This window comes from Lipomyces tetrasporus (genome assembly GCF_029532465.1).
Source record: "Lipomyces tetrasporus strain NRRL Y-64009 chromosome Unknown POJ06scaffold_2, whole genome shotgun sequence".
Taxonomy (NCBI): domain Eukaryota; kingdom Fungi; phylum Ascomycota; class Lipomycetes; order Lipomycetales; family Lipomycetaceae; genus Lipomyces; species Lipomyces tetrasporus.
Genome location: NW_026611597.1, coordinates 165549 through 183698, shown reverse-complemented (window position 1 = coordinate 183698; position 18150 = coordinate 165549). Strand labels below are relative to the sequence as shown.

Here is an 18150-nt window from a genome sequence, read left to right as displayed (position 1 = left end):
GTAGGGTTTGGTTTGTTTACCAACGTTATTTGTTTGTTATTGATGGCCCCCCCCCCGGGCTTCTGTCGCGCCCCTCCGTCCCCTTCCCCCCAAATCATCTTCGCCCCATCCCCAGTACTATCAACAACTGCAGGAACAATGGCTGATCGTCGCTTGAGCAGCCTCAGAAAGAAAGACCTCGTCGATCTTGCGACAGATCTCGGTGTCGAGTACGTGACATTTGCTTACTTAGATTATGTTACGTCAACGAATGATGCTAACACACTACTTTCAGCACAGATGGATTCAAGAGTGACATCGAAGCACGTATCAGCCAGCATCTGGCCGAAAACCAGACCACGCTCATCACTAACCCGCGATTCTCGCCGTTCTACAGCACCGTGATTGCGAGCCCGGGACCAGCTGGCAGTGTTGGCTACAACCGCCGCCGTAGTATGCAGAAGACACCAAAGTATGTTCTGAGTGTCAGAAACTGAATCATTTCTCGTCTAATTATTCTACAGGACTGATGTGAAGCGCACCATAAAATTATCACCACCAGCATCGTCGCCGATCGTACAAGAGTTGGCTTCAGAAATCACAGGAGAGCCAGTCTCAGCGATAGAAGCCGGATCGTCGTTTGTTTCTACACAGCTCGCCCGTGTATCGAGCGCATTGTCCAACACTAAGGAGATTGCCGCCGATCAATTGCAAATGTCTGCCTCAGGCGTCGTGAAGATAGCACACCGCACTCGCTCTAAGCTTTCCACGGTGTCATCGGTTATCGAGCTCGAGGCACTGTATGAGCTGTTCCTTCTTCTCAAACACACACTGCCACCAACGGTCAGTATCACCTCGGTCACAATTCCTTATGGGCCGACGATCGCGATTAAGACTGTACACCTCCCGGACTTCCATGTTTTGGCCAACTATGGAGCGTTTTGGCAGCCCCTTTTCTTTTGGGCAACATATCTTGTCGTTGCACCGCTCGTGGCCTCATATTTGATTAATTTCACTGTGATCAAAGCTTCCACCGCACGAGCGCGTCAGAGTTTCGATCCTGTCACGTACAACGTCGTGAAGCTTCTGACTGCATATATACTGTTCGTCAAAGTCGCAGTGACAACAGAGGCCGTCGTTGACAGCAAGATTGGTGGGCCATTCTTGCCGTTTGCGAAAGGCGAGCCTGTTGTGAAGACCGTTTTGGACAACGCCCCCTTCATTGGTAGTGCTATTGGCACGCTGGTGTCGTTGTATGTGGCTATTCTTTTGTGATAACTTAGGTTTTATTCTTGAGGTGTACGATACGTGAGTTCCGTATATTTGATATCTATTCATGTTTTTGTGATGTTTTATTATATGAATATTGTTGGTATTCTGGTGGTCTGTAAAATTACGCGAGGAATGGTATGTATTGTTTTGGACGGGGCAGGTATGTATATTACAGACATGAGAGAGCCTAACGCGGTATGGGAATTAGAAGGACTTGTATTTTATGTCGTCTTGAGTGCGCGTGACGGAAACCGTGTATCTTAGTAGTGATAATAATGTACATTAGTTTGATTGTGTTATCGATACACTGGGTGAGCACAAAGTCTATTATAAACGAATACGATACAAAACCGGACAAATATATCAGCGCTGTGCAATCCACTGATGGCGTTGCATATAAATTACACGACTTGGACGACTACCTACGCCGCCGACTGCCACTACCCTGCGGGACAGGTGCCTGCACCATTTGTGTATCCGAATTATCGGGCGGCAAGCTCCCCACTGTATTCTTCGCGAGCGTGGGAATCCAGCCCGACGGGAGATCATTGATCAAATATGGTGGTACCTGAGAGACAACTTCCGCGAGCGCAGCCTGCACTTTTCTGACTAAATCTCGTTCTTCATCCGACACGGGCGGACCTTCGATGAAGTACTGCTGCTGCTGGGCTTGTTGGAGTTGCATTTGCATCAACTGTTGCGGGTTCTGGTATACATGAGGCGGAATGACAAGCGGCGCAGATGGGGGAGGCGTGCGGAACCGGGTGTGTTGGAGTTCTTGTAATCGTGCAAGCCAAGTGGTAATGTTTGTCAGTGTGGCCTCATCAAATGCTTTTGCAGCGTCGGAAGTCAGCCATTCGTGGATCAGCGCAGGATCGATCTCCACACTGTCTCCCAGTGGCGGTTCTGATTCTGGTGCCGTTGATGCGGCGGGAGCGGGTGTGGTCGAGCGTGCGTCGGATGGGGTCTCACCAGCCGGTGTGGCCTGCGCTGACTCGTCCTCGTCTTCGTCTGAGGAGCGTTCTTGTTGTACTGCGCGGCGGCGGAGATACCGATCGTACCATACCGCTGCAGCCGTGCTCCCGCTAACAATAACATGGGCTTCGTCTCTCGCCGGCGCGAAACTTGAGTACGTGCCATACCGCAGCCACTTTGCTGTCGGCAACGGCTCGTTTACGGGGTGCACGAAATCTGCCAACAGCGGTCGCAACTTCGCCGTCACGGCCGGTGCGCTGCCGACGACCGCGTAATACGGTGACGGCGAAAGCACACCCAGTTTACGTGCTGTCAGTGTCGAGGGTCGCATTGGTACGATCTTGGTCGTGTTGAAGAACGACGGTACCTGGAATTCGCGAGGGTCGATTCTTGATTTTTTGGACAAGGATGAGAAGAGCGGGCCGTGTTGACTGACCATGTACAGCACCTCTTTGTCGTCGCCGCGAATTGTGATCTCGTAAGGATCGGCGGATTCGTCGGATTCATTGGCGTTTTCTGGATGCCGGGTTGCGACTTGTTTAGCAAACAGTGATTCCGCGTAGAAATAGAATTTGTCGACGAGGGCGTAGAGAGTATTTGTAGGCGACAGTTTCGAGATTACCGACTCCGTAGCTGCTTTAAGATCCGTCTGGAGTTCTTGGAGGAGCGAAGTGTCGTCGGGTCCTCTATATCCGCCTAATCTCAGCTTTTCCAAGATCGAGACTAGATCGGCGTCTGTTTGCGCATGTGGTTCTGTTCTTGTGCGCTTTGGAGACCGAGTGACATGGGGTGGCGGCCTGTGCAGAACTTTGGCGGTCAACACCGCATGAGCTGGATCTTCCCTATGAATTGTTAGATCGTTCCGTGCTGATTTACAAGAGCATGTGTGAGAACGGCGCGTACTGTTCAAGGACAGTGATGAATTTGTGGACCACGCTTTCGCTTTTCAGCGACCCATCACTATGAGAATCCCTTCGTTTCCGTTTACCTAGATTATTCATGTATCAGCCTCAGATTCAATTGGTGGTGCCAAAAAAATGCAAGTCCTGTCGTATCATTTTCGATTTGTTATCCCAACGACCTAAGCATCGCCCCGGCGATGACCTAGCCGCAGAACGAAAAACGATCCCGACCACCGTCGACACAAGCAGGTGTGGATACGCAAAGCAAGGACAATTAGCAGAAAACGCATACCAGAATGATCCGCAGCCATATTTCCGGCTTCAAGCGCTTTGCAGAGTTGTCAAATAACCTGTCGGTATTTAATGACTTTCTTCTCGTCACAAACCGTCCAGATTGACGGACATAAATTTATGGTGGAATCGTCTGAGATAAATAGTGATTAATCGCGAATGCCCGTTTGTTTGACCTAAAAGTACAGATATCGGGACTGGGACTGCTGTGAAATTTCGTAGCACACGGTGAACGAACAAAGCCGGGGGAATTCAGTTTTGTGGCGTTGGACGAGTCGCGACGGAGCTCTCCCTGCAATCTGACCCTTGCCCTATAATTGAGATTGAACCAAACGACGACAGGATCCAGCCGTTTATGCATCCGCACAAAGGATGAGTCGCAATTTAGGGCTAGATAGACGAGAATCGATTTCTCAGAGGGAAGACGATGGGCGAAACCGTGGGCTAGATTACGAGACGCATCGGAGTAGTTCGAGCAGATATCAGTCAGACCGACGCGACGACAGGGACAGGGAATTTCGACACCAATCTCACCGGTCACATCGTCACCATTCGCGTCGATCAGAGAGGAGTTACAGGGATCGAGAGACAGAGGAGGAATATCGACGCCCGCCAGCCTCGCGTCATGAAGAACGCCGAGAGACAAGGCTGGAGAAAGAGGACGAGTTTGTTCATCCGTCTCGAAGAGGGTTTGTTGAACAAAGTCGCGAGGATAGACCTGCGAGGATACAGGATTCTGATAGAAATGGAGACGGACGTTACCGTGAAAGAGATAGGCGAAGAAATGCAGATCTAGACGTGTACGAACGAACCGGAAACAACGAAGAGCCACGTCGGCATCGTTCTCGTGGCAATATCGATACACGGTCTCGCCGTCGATCTGCTTCTCCAGATGGGAACTTGCCTTCAATGCGCTACGAGCAAATTAACGAGGACATGAAGGGTACCTACGGCAGCGGTTGGGGTCGTAGTTCACGGTCGCCATCTGGGGCGGGGTCGCCAACTCCAGAAAAGGAAATGCCGAATTATGAGCAGTCTGGTGCGCTAATGGGCGACAAGCTATATAAGGGTGTGTCGCTACAGTATGTTGAACCTCCGGAATCCAGAAAACCAGACAAGAGCTATCGATTCTACGTGTTCAAGGATGGGGACATTTCGGATACCCTTACGCTTGATCAACAGCCTACATATCTTTTTGGCCGTGACAGGACAGTAGCGGATGTGCCGCTGGATCATCCAAGCTGCTCGAAACAGCACGCGGTGTTGCAGTACAGACTGGTTGTGGAGGAGAGTAGCCTGTTGGAAGAACCTGAGGATAGAATAGCACCGTTCATCTACGACCTAGGATCAGCGAATGGAACGCATTTGAATGGAAAGAAAGTGCCTGCCAGAGAGTATGTCGAGCTGAAGGAAAAGGATATGGTTACGTTCGGATTATCATCGCGGGAGTATCTGCTTCTGACAGATGAGGCGTCGCAGAATCTATGAAGGATATTCCTCTGCGTATGAAGATCCAATTGACACATAATTCACGTGATGCTGCGACGAACAATGGATTAACTTGTATAATACTTTCTATTTTGGGAGCGAGGTTGAGGACGTAAAATTCCTACTTTGCCATTACACACATACGCGGGAAGGAGCTTGAAAACTCCGCGCCAACCACCCTCAGATTTCAACGTCGAGTTATTGCAAAATACGGAGAATAGGTTCCTCAAGCCATTGACGGATTCCCTCTGTTGATCTCCGTCATGACGGCGAACCATACGACAGGTGCATTAGTACAAAACTTCAAGCAACTTGGTCGCTAACTTGAGATAGCCCTGACATGCAAACAATGACTGAATTGCCATTCATTGGTAGCTGATTATTCATGAGGTGCAAGCAAGCATGAACTTGGGCTCCGTACGTGAAATGCGTAGACTGGCGGGCCGAGATATAGAGTGCACATTTTACTATCTCGATAGTGAATCGTCAGCAGCGTCCGACGTCCAAGTTTCTAAATTCGAGTTTATAGAAATTTTCGGAGATCACAGTTATTGATCAATTGCGTAGTATAGAGATTAGAGTTTGAATTGCCGTTAAAATTTATAGATGGGAGTAGATAATGAATTTACTAAATGCTGGCCGATGATTCTGCTAAAGTCCACTGAACCAAGAGGAAAAGTTGCATTGTAAATGACGTCGTTTGGCTCGTGCAAACAGACGCGAGAGGTCACAGGTTTGCGCGCTAGTCCAGATGGAGCCTAGTCATGTTCGTCTTTCTCAGCCAAAGTCCAACTAGCGCTCTTCGGCACTAACCGAAACCGGTTTAGGGCTGCACCGCATCGTGCCTGGCATAGCCTGTCCATATGCGCTAGCCAATATATGGTTAGTCTTGTTATGGCGCTAATCCCAATTCGGCTAGTGCAGTTTAGTTTAGCCAGATGGGGTTTGCGGGCATCGCGTGAATTGCTCCACCTAAATATTTGACCGACTGCTTCGTTTTTTTGCCTGATTTTGATCCAATCTGCTCGCACTCGCAGACACTCGATCCTCAGCTGGATCCCAACCAATCACACGAATATCCGAGTCGCACATCGGACGTCGGCAACTCATCATCGTTGGACTCGCCTGCACGTGCAGACTGTGGTGCTTGAGAACGCGACAACCCGACTACGCTCGTCCTCCTCCTCATAGTCATCATCCGCAAATGTATTCACTCAAGCAGCCACGACCTGCGCCAGCTTCGATCTCGTACGATGCGGGTCGACCGAACGCAGCTACGCCTGCAGCGCGATTTCCGCTGCACGTATGGGGCCAACAGGCGGTCAACGCGTTCGAACGCGTCCTGGGCCCATCCAACAACATGGCCACATGGACCCATCTCCCCCCACCCGCAGAACTCGAAGCTGCGCTCGATGAGATTCGCGATGTCGAGCCGCTAAATTTGGTGCTAGAGCTATATGAAAGACAAGTCGCTCGCACCGCGATTCTCATGTCGCTCAACGCTCAGCTCGAGCACGAAGTTGCCGAGCTCCAGCAGCAGCTCCATCGCCAGGCAGTGTTCCTCCAGTCCCCGCCTCAAGCTGCGCACTTCCAGCTCTACCCACACCAACCAGACTTCATCGACCCGCAGCTAGGAACTCCGCCAGAACGGCCGCGATACAACGCCCGCAAGAATGTAAGGCTTCTCCTCAATTGTACTGCTGCTGGTCCGACCAATGCTAACAAAATCAGGGCGTCATTGTGGGCGTCGCGCCGCCGTATAATGGATACCCGGCCAAAGTCCCGCTGACGGCGTACCAGAATGGATACGCAGCGTATTACTCCCAATTCCGCGCCCAACAGTATGCCCCGTACAACGGTCCGCCGCCGGACACTGGCGACGGACGTCCTGAAGCGACGCCGAGTCATCCGAGCCAGTCACCGACACAGAGGCGAGCAGATGGCTCCGAACGGACAGAGTCCGAGCCGTCTGCCGCCGACGACGACAAGATACTACATGCCAGCGCGGGAGATGAGGAGTCCCGAGGTGAAAAGAGAACGCTCGATCAGACCGAGTCCGGCCCGAATGGTGCCACAGAGAGTGATATAATAATAGAAGAACCTGCCCAGCAAGATCACCCAAAGAAACGCGGCCGTCCGCGAAAGAGACTGTGACCACCTTCAACATAACCATCAAGGGCAGTATATACGATTAGGTGCACGTAGAGCGTAATGACTACGATAATGGTGTTGTTTGTGTAATAATGGGTCTGCTTTTATGGAAACGGCGCGGTCTTATCAAGGGTTTGATTTATTGGTTGTTTACTATCGTTAATCGTCTGTAATAATACTTACCTTATGCAATATGTATCAATATTACGGGATATTTAACGACTTATGATTCTTGTTGTACTTAAATGTATGGTTCTACCGTCAGTTATTTATTACACCGTCATTAGTAATATGCCAGCTTTTCATTTCGGTTGTGGAGAAAGTATATTTTGGTGCAGCAGCGATCGCGGGTTATCAGGACTTCCGTCGGCAAATTACACAAATCAGTGCATAGTCTAATCACCAACTGTCTAGCGGTCTGACTGTCATCTAGACATTAACTAAAATACAGAATTTATACCACTATCATACATATCATGTAACTCCATTTGAACCGGCGCGGCTCAGAACGCATACCGCGTCCGCATTCCCGCAACCTTTCTCTCAACCTCCCTCACCGTCCGCTCCAACTCTGCGGCAATACTCCGCTTCTTATCAACCGGCAGCATTGCATACATCTCGCACAAATCCCCGTCAATAACTGATTTCACTGGCACATATGAACCGCGATAAATCAAGTGGTCACGACCAGCCAACGGCCGTGCCTCGTTTCGCAATATTGTTTCCAGTTGCTGGAAAAAATCCACGTCTTCGTGGGATACGAACGGCGCCAATACCCCGATAGTGCCTTGTAGACCCGTATACAATATGACTTCTCGACCGCCTGGCACTAACTGTGTCTTCTGGATCGACGTGGGAATGTCTTGTACGTAGAAATGTGCTAGCATATCGAGTCGACTCGGTGCACCATCGAGATATGTCCTCGCGTTCAGCAGCTGCGCGCCGTTATCCTCATCTGCATCCCGTGAGACTTGTTCCTTACACCGCAGCACCCACAAATTGCCAAACTTGTCACCGCCGGTAACCGTCTCGTAGTCAAGCATCGTAACACACGTTGTATGTCGAGCAACCACGTCGTCCGTCAACGGCAGGAGCTTGTTATCCGCATGTCGATACACCAGATACGTCACACTCTGTTGAATATCTCCAATAATGACCCTATTGTGTGCCACATTAATAGTCACTATGTTGTTCAGATTCCTTGACTTATACTCGCACTTGCGCAGCAACCGCTTCATGCCCAAGTCGTATATCCTCAAACACCGCCCCACACCCACCAGCAAGCGGCCCTGAAACTCTGTCATCGCAACAGGCGGATCGTCAACCTCCGTCTTGTGCACAAACTCCAATCCGCGTCCCTCGTCAACAATCTTGTACACGTGTAGGAACCCCCCTCCGCAACGGCGAGGAACCAGAGTCAAATCCTTAGCAGTGCCAACCACCAAGTACGCACTCTCTTCCCCGTCACCACTGGCCTTCCTATCCTCCTCTTCTTCCTCTTCCTCCCTGCGTCGTGGAGACGCCGCAAAGGAGCACACTGTAACACTAAAAGCGGCCTCGTTATCAACCAAATCAATTCTCGCAGGCTTCTCCTGACTCAAAGGATCCACAATCTCAATACACGACGCCCACTTTTCCGTAAACTTGGGATTCCCAAACTCTTCAGCCGGTAAATCTTCGTAATCAGACTGTTTCCGCGACGTTGACAACAACTCTTGCCGCGCATCGGGAGCCAGTGTGTTATTGTCTGACTCAATCACATAAAACAGCGCACGATTAGGATGACGGATCATTCTACGCGGGGTGTATGCAAGCGGCAGCGCGTCGCTCTTCGTATTCTCGCTAAGATCGTTGATCATAAAAATCCTACATCGTTAGCCCAAATTCAACAAACGTTAGCAGATCTTTGGCGTCGTCGCACGAATCGGCCAGTCAGTAGGAACAATTGGTTATGAATTACTTTTTTCCTCACAGAAGTAGGTAACCTTGTCTTCATCATTCGGCCGTCCATGTAGACACGCAAAGAATAAAAACATACCGTAAGTTGCTTCCTTCGATTCCGACGATACCCACCTCGCATTGCTCACTGCTAAAACCATCGCCAAATTCCAGACTCTCGTACACCAATGGCGTGACCATGAAATTCACGTCCTTCGTGTATGCCAGCCATGATCGACTGGACAATGCTAGAATGGCAGGCTGGTCCTGCGCCATGACTTTGAATAACTTAACCGGCCGTGCGCCCAAGAACTGTGTCTGCGTATCCGACAATTGACCAGTGATAGTGTCGAGGACAGATCGCAGATACACTCCGTTGTAAAGTCCAATATGAAGGTACAGTGTCGAACTGACATCGAGCAGCTGGCTATTGTCAACAAACGTCGAGTCCGGCATACTCAGAATTCGAAGAGTCGACGGTGATGCTGTCAGTGCCTGCACACTAAGTGACTCAAACGTATTCTCAGGATCAAGGGAGACGATGTGAACAGTGCGGTCATCACATCCAACTGCCAAAAACGAATTTCTCACTTTGCCTTCAGGGACATCACCAACGGACATCGACGTTACCGACGCACCCATCTCCTTTCTGTCTTGGTACTCATTAAGTTGTCCGTCATCGTCCAGTTCAAAATACACGATCTCGCTCGTCGAGAGCGCCACAGCCACCTGCTTGGAATTTGTTGTGGCGGCAACGACCATAGTATGCAGGGGTGCTTCCCATTCATTGACTTCCTTGTTGGCTGAAATGTGACGAATTCCCTTGGGATACACTTGTACTAGAGAATCGTCTCCGACCTGCTGTACGGCAAGGGTTGGCGTAGAAGACAGAAACCCGGAATCCGTAACTTCCTCCACAGTTTCGCCAATTGACAAGACCAATGTCCCATTCGTGAATGACAACACGATATATGCATCAAACGTATCCTCAGCGGCCAACTTCGTCGTCCAAACAGCCGTCGGCTCGCCAGGCAGCTCACTCGCAACAACCTCTGTAACATCCAACCCATTGCGCATAGTCCGGAACGACGATCGCGGCCCTTGACCGGAGAGCGCATATATTTGAGGCGCATCTTCACCAGTCAGGTTGTCAACCTTCGCATCAATTAGCGGGTTCATGGTATCCATTGTATGCACCAAACTCAGATTTTCAAGTTGACGAGGATAGAAGTAGGCTGCGGGATAATCAGACATATCCCCTTTGACATATTCCGTGCTAACAAATTCTTTTTCGCCAGATTCCTCACCGAGCTGTACGAACTGGTAAAAGTTGTGCGAGCCACCTTCAGCAGCAGCGAAAAGAAATCCAGATTTCAGGATGTTGAGACTTATTGCGACCGGTACTGTATCGAAGTACTGGATTTTGAGAGCCTCCACTCCGCGCACATTATAGTCAATTGTCACTTTAAAAAGGTCGCCTTCATCGGACTGTAACAGGAAAAAGAAGTCCCTCTGTCTCCATTAGTAGCGTTCGACAGTATACATTGAAATCTGAACCCACCTTCATCTTGTGCATGACACCGCACACTATTATCGGTTTTCTCGATGGATCATCGTACGGAGTGCGCCGCCGAGGAATGGGCACTCTATGTACTGCCTTATTCATATGCCTATACACGATGTATCCTTCTGTGCAGACAAGAACTCCAGATGGGCCATCCGCCCCACCCGGAACTTCCATCAATAAGTTTGATTGGCGATCCACAATATCGGACCACATCCTCACAACATGATTAAGTCCTAAGTCCAACTGATAGTATGTAAGGGTCTTTTGTACTTCACGATACGCCTGGCCGGACGGATCAAGATCAGCCTCGGAATAGTCAACCTCGAGTGCAGCGAAAATAGGATTATCATACCCAACATCCAATCCCGTGACAGCATAGAGTAATGATCGAGGCTTATGTGCTTCTAACGGTGACGAGATTGTGATATTAGCATTCGTGTCGCGATTCAGAATATAGACGAGCTTGTTCTTCTCAACCGACGCGATCATGGTTGCTCGACCCTTTGGATCTACAGCGAGATACTGGCCAGGTACAACGCGTCTCACGCCAGTCTTCCCAAACGTCTCGAGATGGACATGTACAAATCGCGTCTGCTCGGTCTTATATTCCAAAATAGCAATGCGTCCTGAATCCGACCCGACAATCACACAATCTTTTGAACTCCCTGCCACGCGGAAGGGTTTGATGGTACGAATAATTCCAAACGCTTCTGTCGATGTGATCAGGACCAATCTTCCGGCCGATGGATCGAATCTATATAATTGTATCCGTGATCCTGAAGCCGTGATGACCTCCTGCTGTCGTCTGCCAGAGAATTGTCCAACAACAGACGACGTGACTGCTGACGGAGGCACAAGTGTGAGCGAATAGAGAGATATCGATGTCATCTTGATCCAAAATCGTCGCGAGCAAGATGCTAATCTAAATCAGCCAGATAAAAATCAGGCCCCCTAGGACACTGGAATTCTATGCGAATGAATTGAACCCAGGATGGCTGTGATTCGAAGATAGTAGGTTTGCTGCCAAATAGTCTCCTGTTACGAGAATATTTTCCAGGGTTCAGTGCCTGATCACATATTTTGTGACTGAGGCTAGGTAGGAACAACCTTACGCCAATTTAAGGAAAATGAACCTAATGCATGTATTGTATTATGCGACATATAACAATAATACCGGTTAATGGCGATAAATGTCCTTCAGTGAGAAGCTGTTATGCGTGCAGTATTACTGCGCGGAAGTGCAAGTTAATTATGACAATCGTTGCGTTACATGCAAAACAAAGTTACAAACATGTATACACCGATAAAAACAAAACACCCTTCTCTATAGTATATCATGTCCGATCTACGTGTAACCTCAATGCAATGGGACAGCTTATGGAGTACTTAAGCACCACTCTTGCCAGCGTCTTCTTTCAACGTAACAATCCTGTTCAAAATGACGCTCTCTTCCATGGTCTCCCGATCAATGCAGAAATATCCAACACGCAGGGCCTGGAACCTCATACTCTCAGGTCCGCTACCTTCCTTGACATTCTTCCTCCGGAAATCATCGAAACCAACCTCAATAAGCGCATCCTTAAATAGATCCAAGGAATTTGGATTGATATCCGCCAAGAACCCATCAGGATTGCTCTCCGGATTCTCGGACAAGAATAACCTATTAAACATACGAACTTCGCTAACCTTAACAGGTGAATTGTGGACTGGCGAGTCAGCCACCCACTGGATGTATGTCTTTGGTTTGATCTTCTTGTCGTTCTCATAAACTGCGCGAATTTCAGTCACCTTACCGGACTCGTCCTTGGTGAATGTGGTGACACGAACAGTGTACGGGACCTTCAATAAGCCGACAGACTTGCCTGGTGCTAGTCGGAAGTAATCTGCCGAGTCTTCTTCTCTGAAGTCGGACCGATCGATGTAAACTCGCTTCGTGAACGGAACGTTGTGTTCACCAAGCTCAGGAGAACCAGGCTTGTAGGGTAAAGCGATCTCCTCGACGAAGTCATCGGCGAGGTTTTCCAGAATGACGAGAACGGGGTCTGGGATCAGCATAAGACGTGGAGTATGGTCCTCAAGATATCGACGGATCGAGGCCTCAAATCTGGCGACCTGAATATTGGCGTTGGAGGTAGTGACACCAAGCTCGTTCACGAATGACAGGATTGCTTCTGGAGGCACTCCTCGTCGGCGAATGGCGACAAGAGTGAAAAGGCGTGGATCATCCCAGTCGCTGACATATCCTTCCTTCACAAGTCTAGCAATCTTGCGTTTCGACATGATCGTACCGGTGATATTCAGACGGCCATACTCACGCTGAGCTGGCTTGTAAATCTCCAGTGCGTCGCACAGCCATTCGTAGGACTGACGCGAGAGATAGAATTCAGTAGTACAGAGAGAGTGTGAGATATTCTCGAATGAATCGCACAAACAATGAGTGAAGTCATATGTAGGGTAGATCTTCCATATGTCACCTGTTCGATGGTGAGGCGCGTTTAACACCCGGTAGGCTACAAGATCCCACATCTGAGGGTTGGGATCCTCAAGATCCATCTTCATCCGCATGGTGGCCTCGCCTGGGTTGTATTTGCCATCCCTCATAGCTCTGAACTCCTCCAATGACTGCTGAGTTGGTTTACTGCGATGCTTACATGGTATCCGAGTACCCCCGTTATCACCACCACGATTCGCATGTACTTCTTCCGGTGTGCAGAAGCACACATATCCCTTATCCCTGCGGATCAATTCCTCTCCGAGGTCGTATAGCCGCTGGAAATGGTCTGACGAGTAAGTGATCTTGTACGGCTGGAACCCGAGCCATTTGATAATCTCGAGAATCGCAGTGAAATACCGTTCCTCTTCGGCTTCCGGGTTTGTGTCGTCGTATCGTAGATAGCAGATGCCGTTGTGGTACTTAGCATAACCAAAATTGACCGCAATCGCTTTGCTATGGCCAATGTGGAGATAACCGTTAGGTTCAGGCGGGAATCGAGTAACAACGATGCCGCCAGTGGCCTTTAAGTGCTCTTCCATTAACTCTGTCTTGATCTGGGCATTTCCGCCTGGCTTATGCAGGTCTCCCAAAAATCCTTCCGTGAACATATTTCTAACATTCTTCGACTCCTCATCTGCAGCAGTTGTTGCAGGAGCTGTCTTTTCTTTCTTCGCCTTCTTCTGCGGCGCATCGCGTTCGTCTTTCGGTCCTAAAACTTCAAGCAGCTTTGCATCTATTGCTTTCTTAACCTCTGCCGGAGGTGCCCACTTCAAGCCTGGCAACTTCTTGATCCCTGCCATCAGACTAGGAACTGATTTGTATCTGTTGGCAGCAATCGACTCCATGTTGTCGGCAAAATACGTCGCAACCTCCTTGTTTATCTGATCAGGTGTAACTTCCATGCCTTCAACAAAATCAGCACTGACTCGCATCAAGAATAGACGACGTACTCACCAACACCAGCCGCAAATTCTAAACCTGCACTGTTTGCTTTCTCTCCCGCTGACTTTATGTACGCGACAGCAGCTGCGAGAAGTTAGCTGTCTCGTGACTCACATTCATACCACGCGTACTCACCTTCCAACTGAATGTTGCTCTTGATCTTCTTCGCAATTATTGCGTCAGTCACTAGCGACCGCGCTGCTAGAACTGACGAATCTGCAATATCTTTGGTCGCGGTCCCGAGCGACTGAAGGAGAGATGCCGAGGTCTTATCCTCGATTGGCGTCTCTATCCCGGATTCTTGGACAATAGATGAAAGGGTAAACGCAAACTTTTTGTTCTTCAGAACGTCGTTCAATTTCTGGTCAATAAGACCTAAAATTGCGAGCTTTGCAGCTATGTTGTATTCGTCTGACATCACTAAAATCCCCTTAATTTGGTTTGGAGTTCTGAATCGAGAGGAATCTGTGATAGCGTTCGTAAGATCAGGAGTAATTGATAATAAACTCACACGCGATGGCAAAACTACACCGAACCCTAGCCCCAGTGTGGTGAGTAATTGTCCCAGCTGGCAAGGTTGACTCTGACAACACGTACCTGTATTATCAAGCCTCTAGGAACAGGCTATTATACTTACTTGGCTCTGATAGTATGATTAACAGGGAATTTTTAAAAGTTTTGGCCTAAGAAGGTAACAACATGACATCAGTCTGCTACGCTAAGTACTAAGTATAAGTTCCAAGCTGGGTCTAATTAAGCAAGCACTACAGTCCCGTCTTTCCATAGATTACTGCTATATCTTCCCGTCTACCACAGTGTCCGACACACTTACAGAATTAATATCCGACACCCTTGCATGATTGGCTCTCACATCCTGAGAATCAGTGTGATAGGCCTGTACATCGAGGAAGTCGTATTCACCGGTCTCGAAGCTCCAATGCCTCTCCTCGCCACTTACTAAATGACTTGCAGATCCATTTATCAAGCACGTCCACTTGCCAATACTATTGTCCGAGGGATCTGCATCGTAGACGCTAATGCTGCACGTACCAGTTCGTACGTCATATGACATGTCGCCTACTAAAGCGCGTCCAAGAGCAATAATTGTGGCAGCATGAGCACAAATAACGACTGTTTTGACCTCTGGATGGTTTTCATTGCAGTCCTTAATCATGGCAGCAAGTACAGCCTCGGCTCGGTCGTGCAATTCTTGGATTGTTTCGCCCTCGGTTGATGGTACTGCGATTGGCTCGTAATCGAGCGAAACTCTTGTGAAGTATGACTTTAACGTCTCCTGGGATGCAGCTGTTTGATAAATTAGCGACTGGTTTCCTCCTGGAGACAGTCTCTACTTATGGGCATACCTCTAGGATGCGTTTTTCGGGTCCGGCCGTACCATTCACTAATTAGAATAGCTTGATTAGCCGTTGACATTCCTCAGCCCTGAATCATGTCATTGATTTTGCCCTACCCAAATCCGTACTCAGGGAGAATATCAACCTTTAGCAAATCAGCTAATTCACATATGGTCTGCAAGCAGCGGTAAAATGGTGATGTATAGATGCGCACGACGCTTGGCAGAATAGTAGATAGATAAATGCATAGTTCATGTGCCTGCTCTTCTCCATGCGCAGACAACGGTGGGTCACCGTCGATACCCGTTGGTGCAGGCTTTGGCGGCACTGTGGTGTCCCAGTTTGATCGAAATCCGTGCTATAAATTGTCAGTAAAAATCATGCATCCGTATTTGCAGGAGAATTGCGGTGGAAAGCGTACCCGAGTGACGTATATCCGTTCCACAGGCATTGCTGTGACGACCGTGAGGATTATTTGATGGTACCTATTACGTCCAGCGCAATAGGCTCTAAACCCAGGTATTATGTACTGATCTCCTAAATAACCGACCAATTGAGGATCTTTTATTTCAGTCCTAGTAACATGCAGCAGAAATTAGGATTCTGGGAATATGGCTTGCCCGTCCTGGCTTTCGTCGCGAAAGCTGGCTCGGCTGCCCTCGGCACTGTGACCGAGAATTTAAGATTTGTGATTTGTGGTGATCTTATAGTTTGGACACGATGAAGTTTGACATATTTTACTGTCGCTTGTAACTCTGAATACGAGCACAATTGATAGATTATTATATGTCGATCTAGCGACAGACAGTCTACTAGTGTTCAAGATTCGTTTGTGTGAAATAATTAAAGCTGGCGCATCTCGGTACCTGTCAGATCTGTCGTTCGGCAAAGGCACAATACAAATGTCCCAAGTGTCTTCTGAAATAGTACGTCTTGTCTTGTGAATTAACCAAATGAATGAACGTGTGCTAATTGTTTTACCGCAGTTGCTCACTGAAATGCTATAAGGATGAGCGCCATACGCATGAAGAGTCGGAGGCAAGCTCGAGCGCAGACGTAGCTACGAATGGCACTATATCTCACACCTCTCCAGCAAAAATAGCAGAGATTTCAACAAATCAGTCGGATTCTGCCGTCGGGGTCGCGAATGCGGATTTGTTACCTGATTATCCCCGAGCACAGCAATACGCCAGTCTCATGAACGACCAAGTAATAAAAGACATGCTACGGTCTCCGACGCTTCAACATCACTTGGTATCTGTTCATGAGATACTGAGCTACCCAGCAGTATCGGGAGAAACTACTATTGAAGGACGGCATGACGTTGCACTGAAAAAGTTTAGAGAACTGAGAGCTGGTGGCACTGAAGACAATATTGAAGTAGAAGAATTTGTTGGTCGTGTCCTTGATATACTAGAAGGACGCGCAGCACATGATTGACCTCTATGTAGTAACTTGCATGAGTTAATGAATAACCAATTTATTATCCGACAGATGCTCTATGTTTGTTTCCCATAGTATGTTCCAATGTCTCATAGCGATCTTCCTCTACACTGTCAACCCCCTGTATATGCCTCTGGGTAATCCTGAATGGCCCGGGACCTTGAACCTGAAGATCTCGCCACCCTGGTCTTTCTTCGCATCTTCCTCGCTCCAGACATAATCCAGGCTCTCATTCTGAGATGCGGTGGTCACAAACAATTCATCCAAATTCTTCCCCCCGAACGTAGGACAAGTGATTTTTCTAGCCGGAAATTTATATATAGCTTTGAGCTCGCCGGTCTCGGAATCGTGCTGAACAATTCTGCTGCCGCCCCAGACCGCGATGAACAGGTCCCCTTGAGCAGAAATTGTCATTCCATCAGGAACCATATCTGGCTGCTCGATCTTAACTATCGGACGCTTATTCGAAGCAGCGCCCGTTGTAATATCGTAATCATACCTCCAGACCGTCTTTGTTGGCGAGTCAGCGTGGAACATAGCCTTTCCATCAGCCGACCAGCACAAGCCGTTCGGAATCATACAGCCGTCGTAAACTGTCGTCACACTTCCGTCGGAGTCCAGTCTGAAAAGCGTACCAATCGCAGCTGGATCACCCTCCCACTCTTGCATCATCGTCCCGGCCAAAAATCGCCCTTGGCAGTCAACGTTGCCGTCATTGAAACGCATGATCGAATGCTTGTCTGCATCGGCTGTGTAAACATCGGCTATGTACTTGAGCTCTGGATCGCCAAAATTTGCGACTGCGAATCCATGCTTCGCGCCAACTACAAACGTCGTTGGAGATTCTGGAGTGAGGGCAAGAACACTAATTGGCTCGGCATACTTCGTTGTGCGGACTTTGGAGGCACCTTCCCAGGTGTCGAAGACCTCGATCGACGGAGCAGAGTCATCATTGGTCGCACGGTAGGACTTAGTAGATATAGATTCCGGAAGGGCAACACCGTGAATAGTCTGTCTGTGGATATCGACAAAGTAGAGCTCGTCGGAGGAGGGGACATAGGTCGGACCCTCACCTAGTAAAGTGTGCGGAGTTATGAAAGCCTGCCTCCGCCGTTAGCGAAATAATGGACGGATCAGTACAATTAAGCGTACATTAGGAACAAAGTATTCAGCAACCATGCCGACATCGAGATTGGCAGATATAGCCAATTAATGCAAAATTAGTCGAGACTGGTGATTGGGGAGATAGACTCTTGGGTGAATTGCAGCTAAGGCACTATCTAGTGCTCTCAGAAATCAGACTCGAAGCTCTGCCCAAGTGACGGCGAAAACTAGGGCTGCTATCATCAATTA

The 18150-nt window shown here is 48.8% G+C and overlaps 9 protein-coding genes across 9 annotated transcripts; 4 read left to right on the top strand and 5 right to left on the bottom strand.

Moving 5' to 3' along the window:
- Positions 1-80: 80 nt before the first annotated feature.
- POJ06DRAFT_298804 (uncharacterized protein) lies at positions 81-1527 on the top strand. Its single transcript, XM_056190661.1, has 3 exons — positions 81-209; positions 275-451; positions 504-1527. Exons 1-3 carry the CDS (start codon positions 139-141, stop codon positions 1252-1254), a joined length of 999 nt encoding a protein of 332 aa, XP_056045908.1. The 5' UTR covers positions 81-138; the 3' UTR covers positions 1255-1527.
- POJ06DRAFT_244690 (uncharacterized protein) lies at positions 1528-3151 on the bottom strand. Its single transcript, XM_056186527.1, has one exon. The coding sequence runs from the start codon at positions 2663-2665 to the stop codon at positions 1670-1672; it is 996 nt and encodes a 331-aa protein (XP_056045907.1). The 5' UTR covers positions 2666-3151; the 3' UTR covers positions 1528-1669.
- A 1204-nt stretch (positions 3152-4355) lies between these two features.
- On the top strand, positions 4356-4907 carry POJ06DRAFT_192207 (SMAD/FHA domain-containing protein; the record flags this gene model as incomplete). The annotated part of the gene is made up of 1 exon (XM_056184874.1): positions 4356-4907. One exon carries the CDS (start codon positions 4356-4358, stop codon positions 4905-4907), a length of 552 nt encoding a protein of 183 aa, XP_056045906.1.
- A 1204-nt stretch (positions 4908-6111) lies between these two features.
- Positions 6112-7061, top strand: POJ06DRAFT_235423 (uncharacterized protein; the record flags this gene model as incomplete). The annotated part of the gene is made up of 2 exons (XM_056185832.1): positions 6112-6582; positions 6639-7061. 2 exons carry the CDS (start codon positions 6112-6114, stop codon positions 7059-7061), a joined length of 894 nt encoding a protein of 297 aa, XP_056045905.1.
- Positions 7062-7128: 67 nt separating this feature from the next.
- POJ06DRAFT_49682 (CPSF A subunit region-domain-containing protein) lies at positions 7129-11668 on the bottom strand. Its single transcript, XM_056191127.1, has 3 exons — positions 10558-11668; positions 9097-10508; positions 7129-8924 (listed from the first exon to the last, which is right to left on the bottom strand). Exons 1-3 carry the CDS (start codon positions 11449-11451, stop codon positions 7562-7564), a joined length of 3669 nt encoding a protein of 1222 aa, XP_056045904.1. The 5' UTR covers positions 11452-11668; the 3' UTR covers positions 7129-7561.
- Positions 11669-11680: 12 nt separating this feature from the next.
- Positions 11681-14548, bottom strand: POJ06DRAFT_244685 (tRNA synthetases class I, catalytic domain-containing protein). Its single transcript, XM_056186526.1, has 3 exons — positions 14135-14548; positions 14012-14083; positions 11681-13961 (listed from the first exon to the last, which is right to left on the bottom strand). The coding sequence occupies exons 1-3, from the start codon at positions 14415-14417 to the stop codon at positions 11950-11952; spliced, it is 2367 nt and encodes a 788-aa protein (XP_056045903.1). The 5' UTR covers positions 14418-14548; the 3' UTR covers positions 11681-11949.
- On the bottom strand, positions 14471-16071 carry POJ06DRAFT_244679 (histidine phosphatase superfamily). The gene is made up of 6 exons (XM_056186525.1): positions 15776-16071; positions 15471-15712; positions 15364-15401; positions 14770-15304; positions 14597-14690; positions 14471-14536 (listed from the first exon to the last, which is right to left on the bottom strand). The coding sequence occupies exons 1-4, from the start codon at positions 15803-15805 to the stop codon at positions 14793-14795; spliced, it is 822 nt and encodes a 273-aa protein (XP_056045902.1). The 5' UTR covers positions 15806-16071; the 3' UTR covers positions 14471-14536; positions 14597-14690; positions 14770-14792.
- Positions 16072-16075: 4 nt separating this feature from the next.
- Positions 16076-16848, top strand: POJ06DRAFT_244676 (uncharacterized protein; the record flags this gene model as incomplete). Its single annotated transcript, XM_056186524.1, has 2 exons — positions 16076-16280; positions 16341-16848. A coding segment is annotated over exon 2 (239 nt), but the record flags the coding sequence as incomplete, so codon positions are not given.
- A 54-nt stretch (positions 16849-16902) lies between these two features.
- POJ06DRAFT_265315 (uncharacterized protein) lies at positions 16903-17976 on the bottom strand (the record flags this gene model as incomplete). Its single annotated transcript, XM_056189070.1, has 2 exons — positions 16903-17898; positions 17950-17976. 2 exons carry the CDS (start codon positions 17974-17976, stop codon positions 16903-16905), a joined length of 1023 nt encoding a protein of 340 aa, XP_056045900.1.
- Positions 17977-18150: the final 174 nt, after the last annotated feature.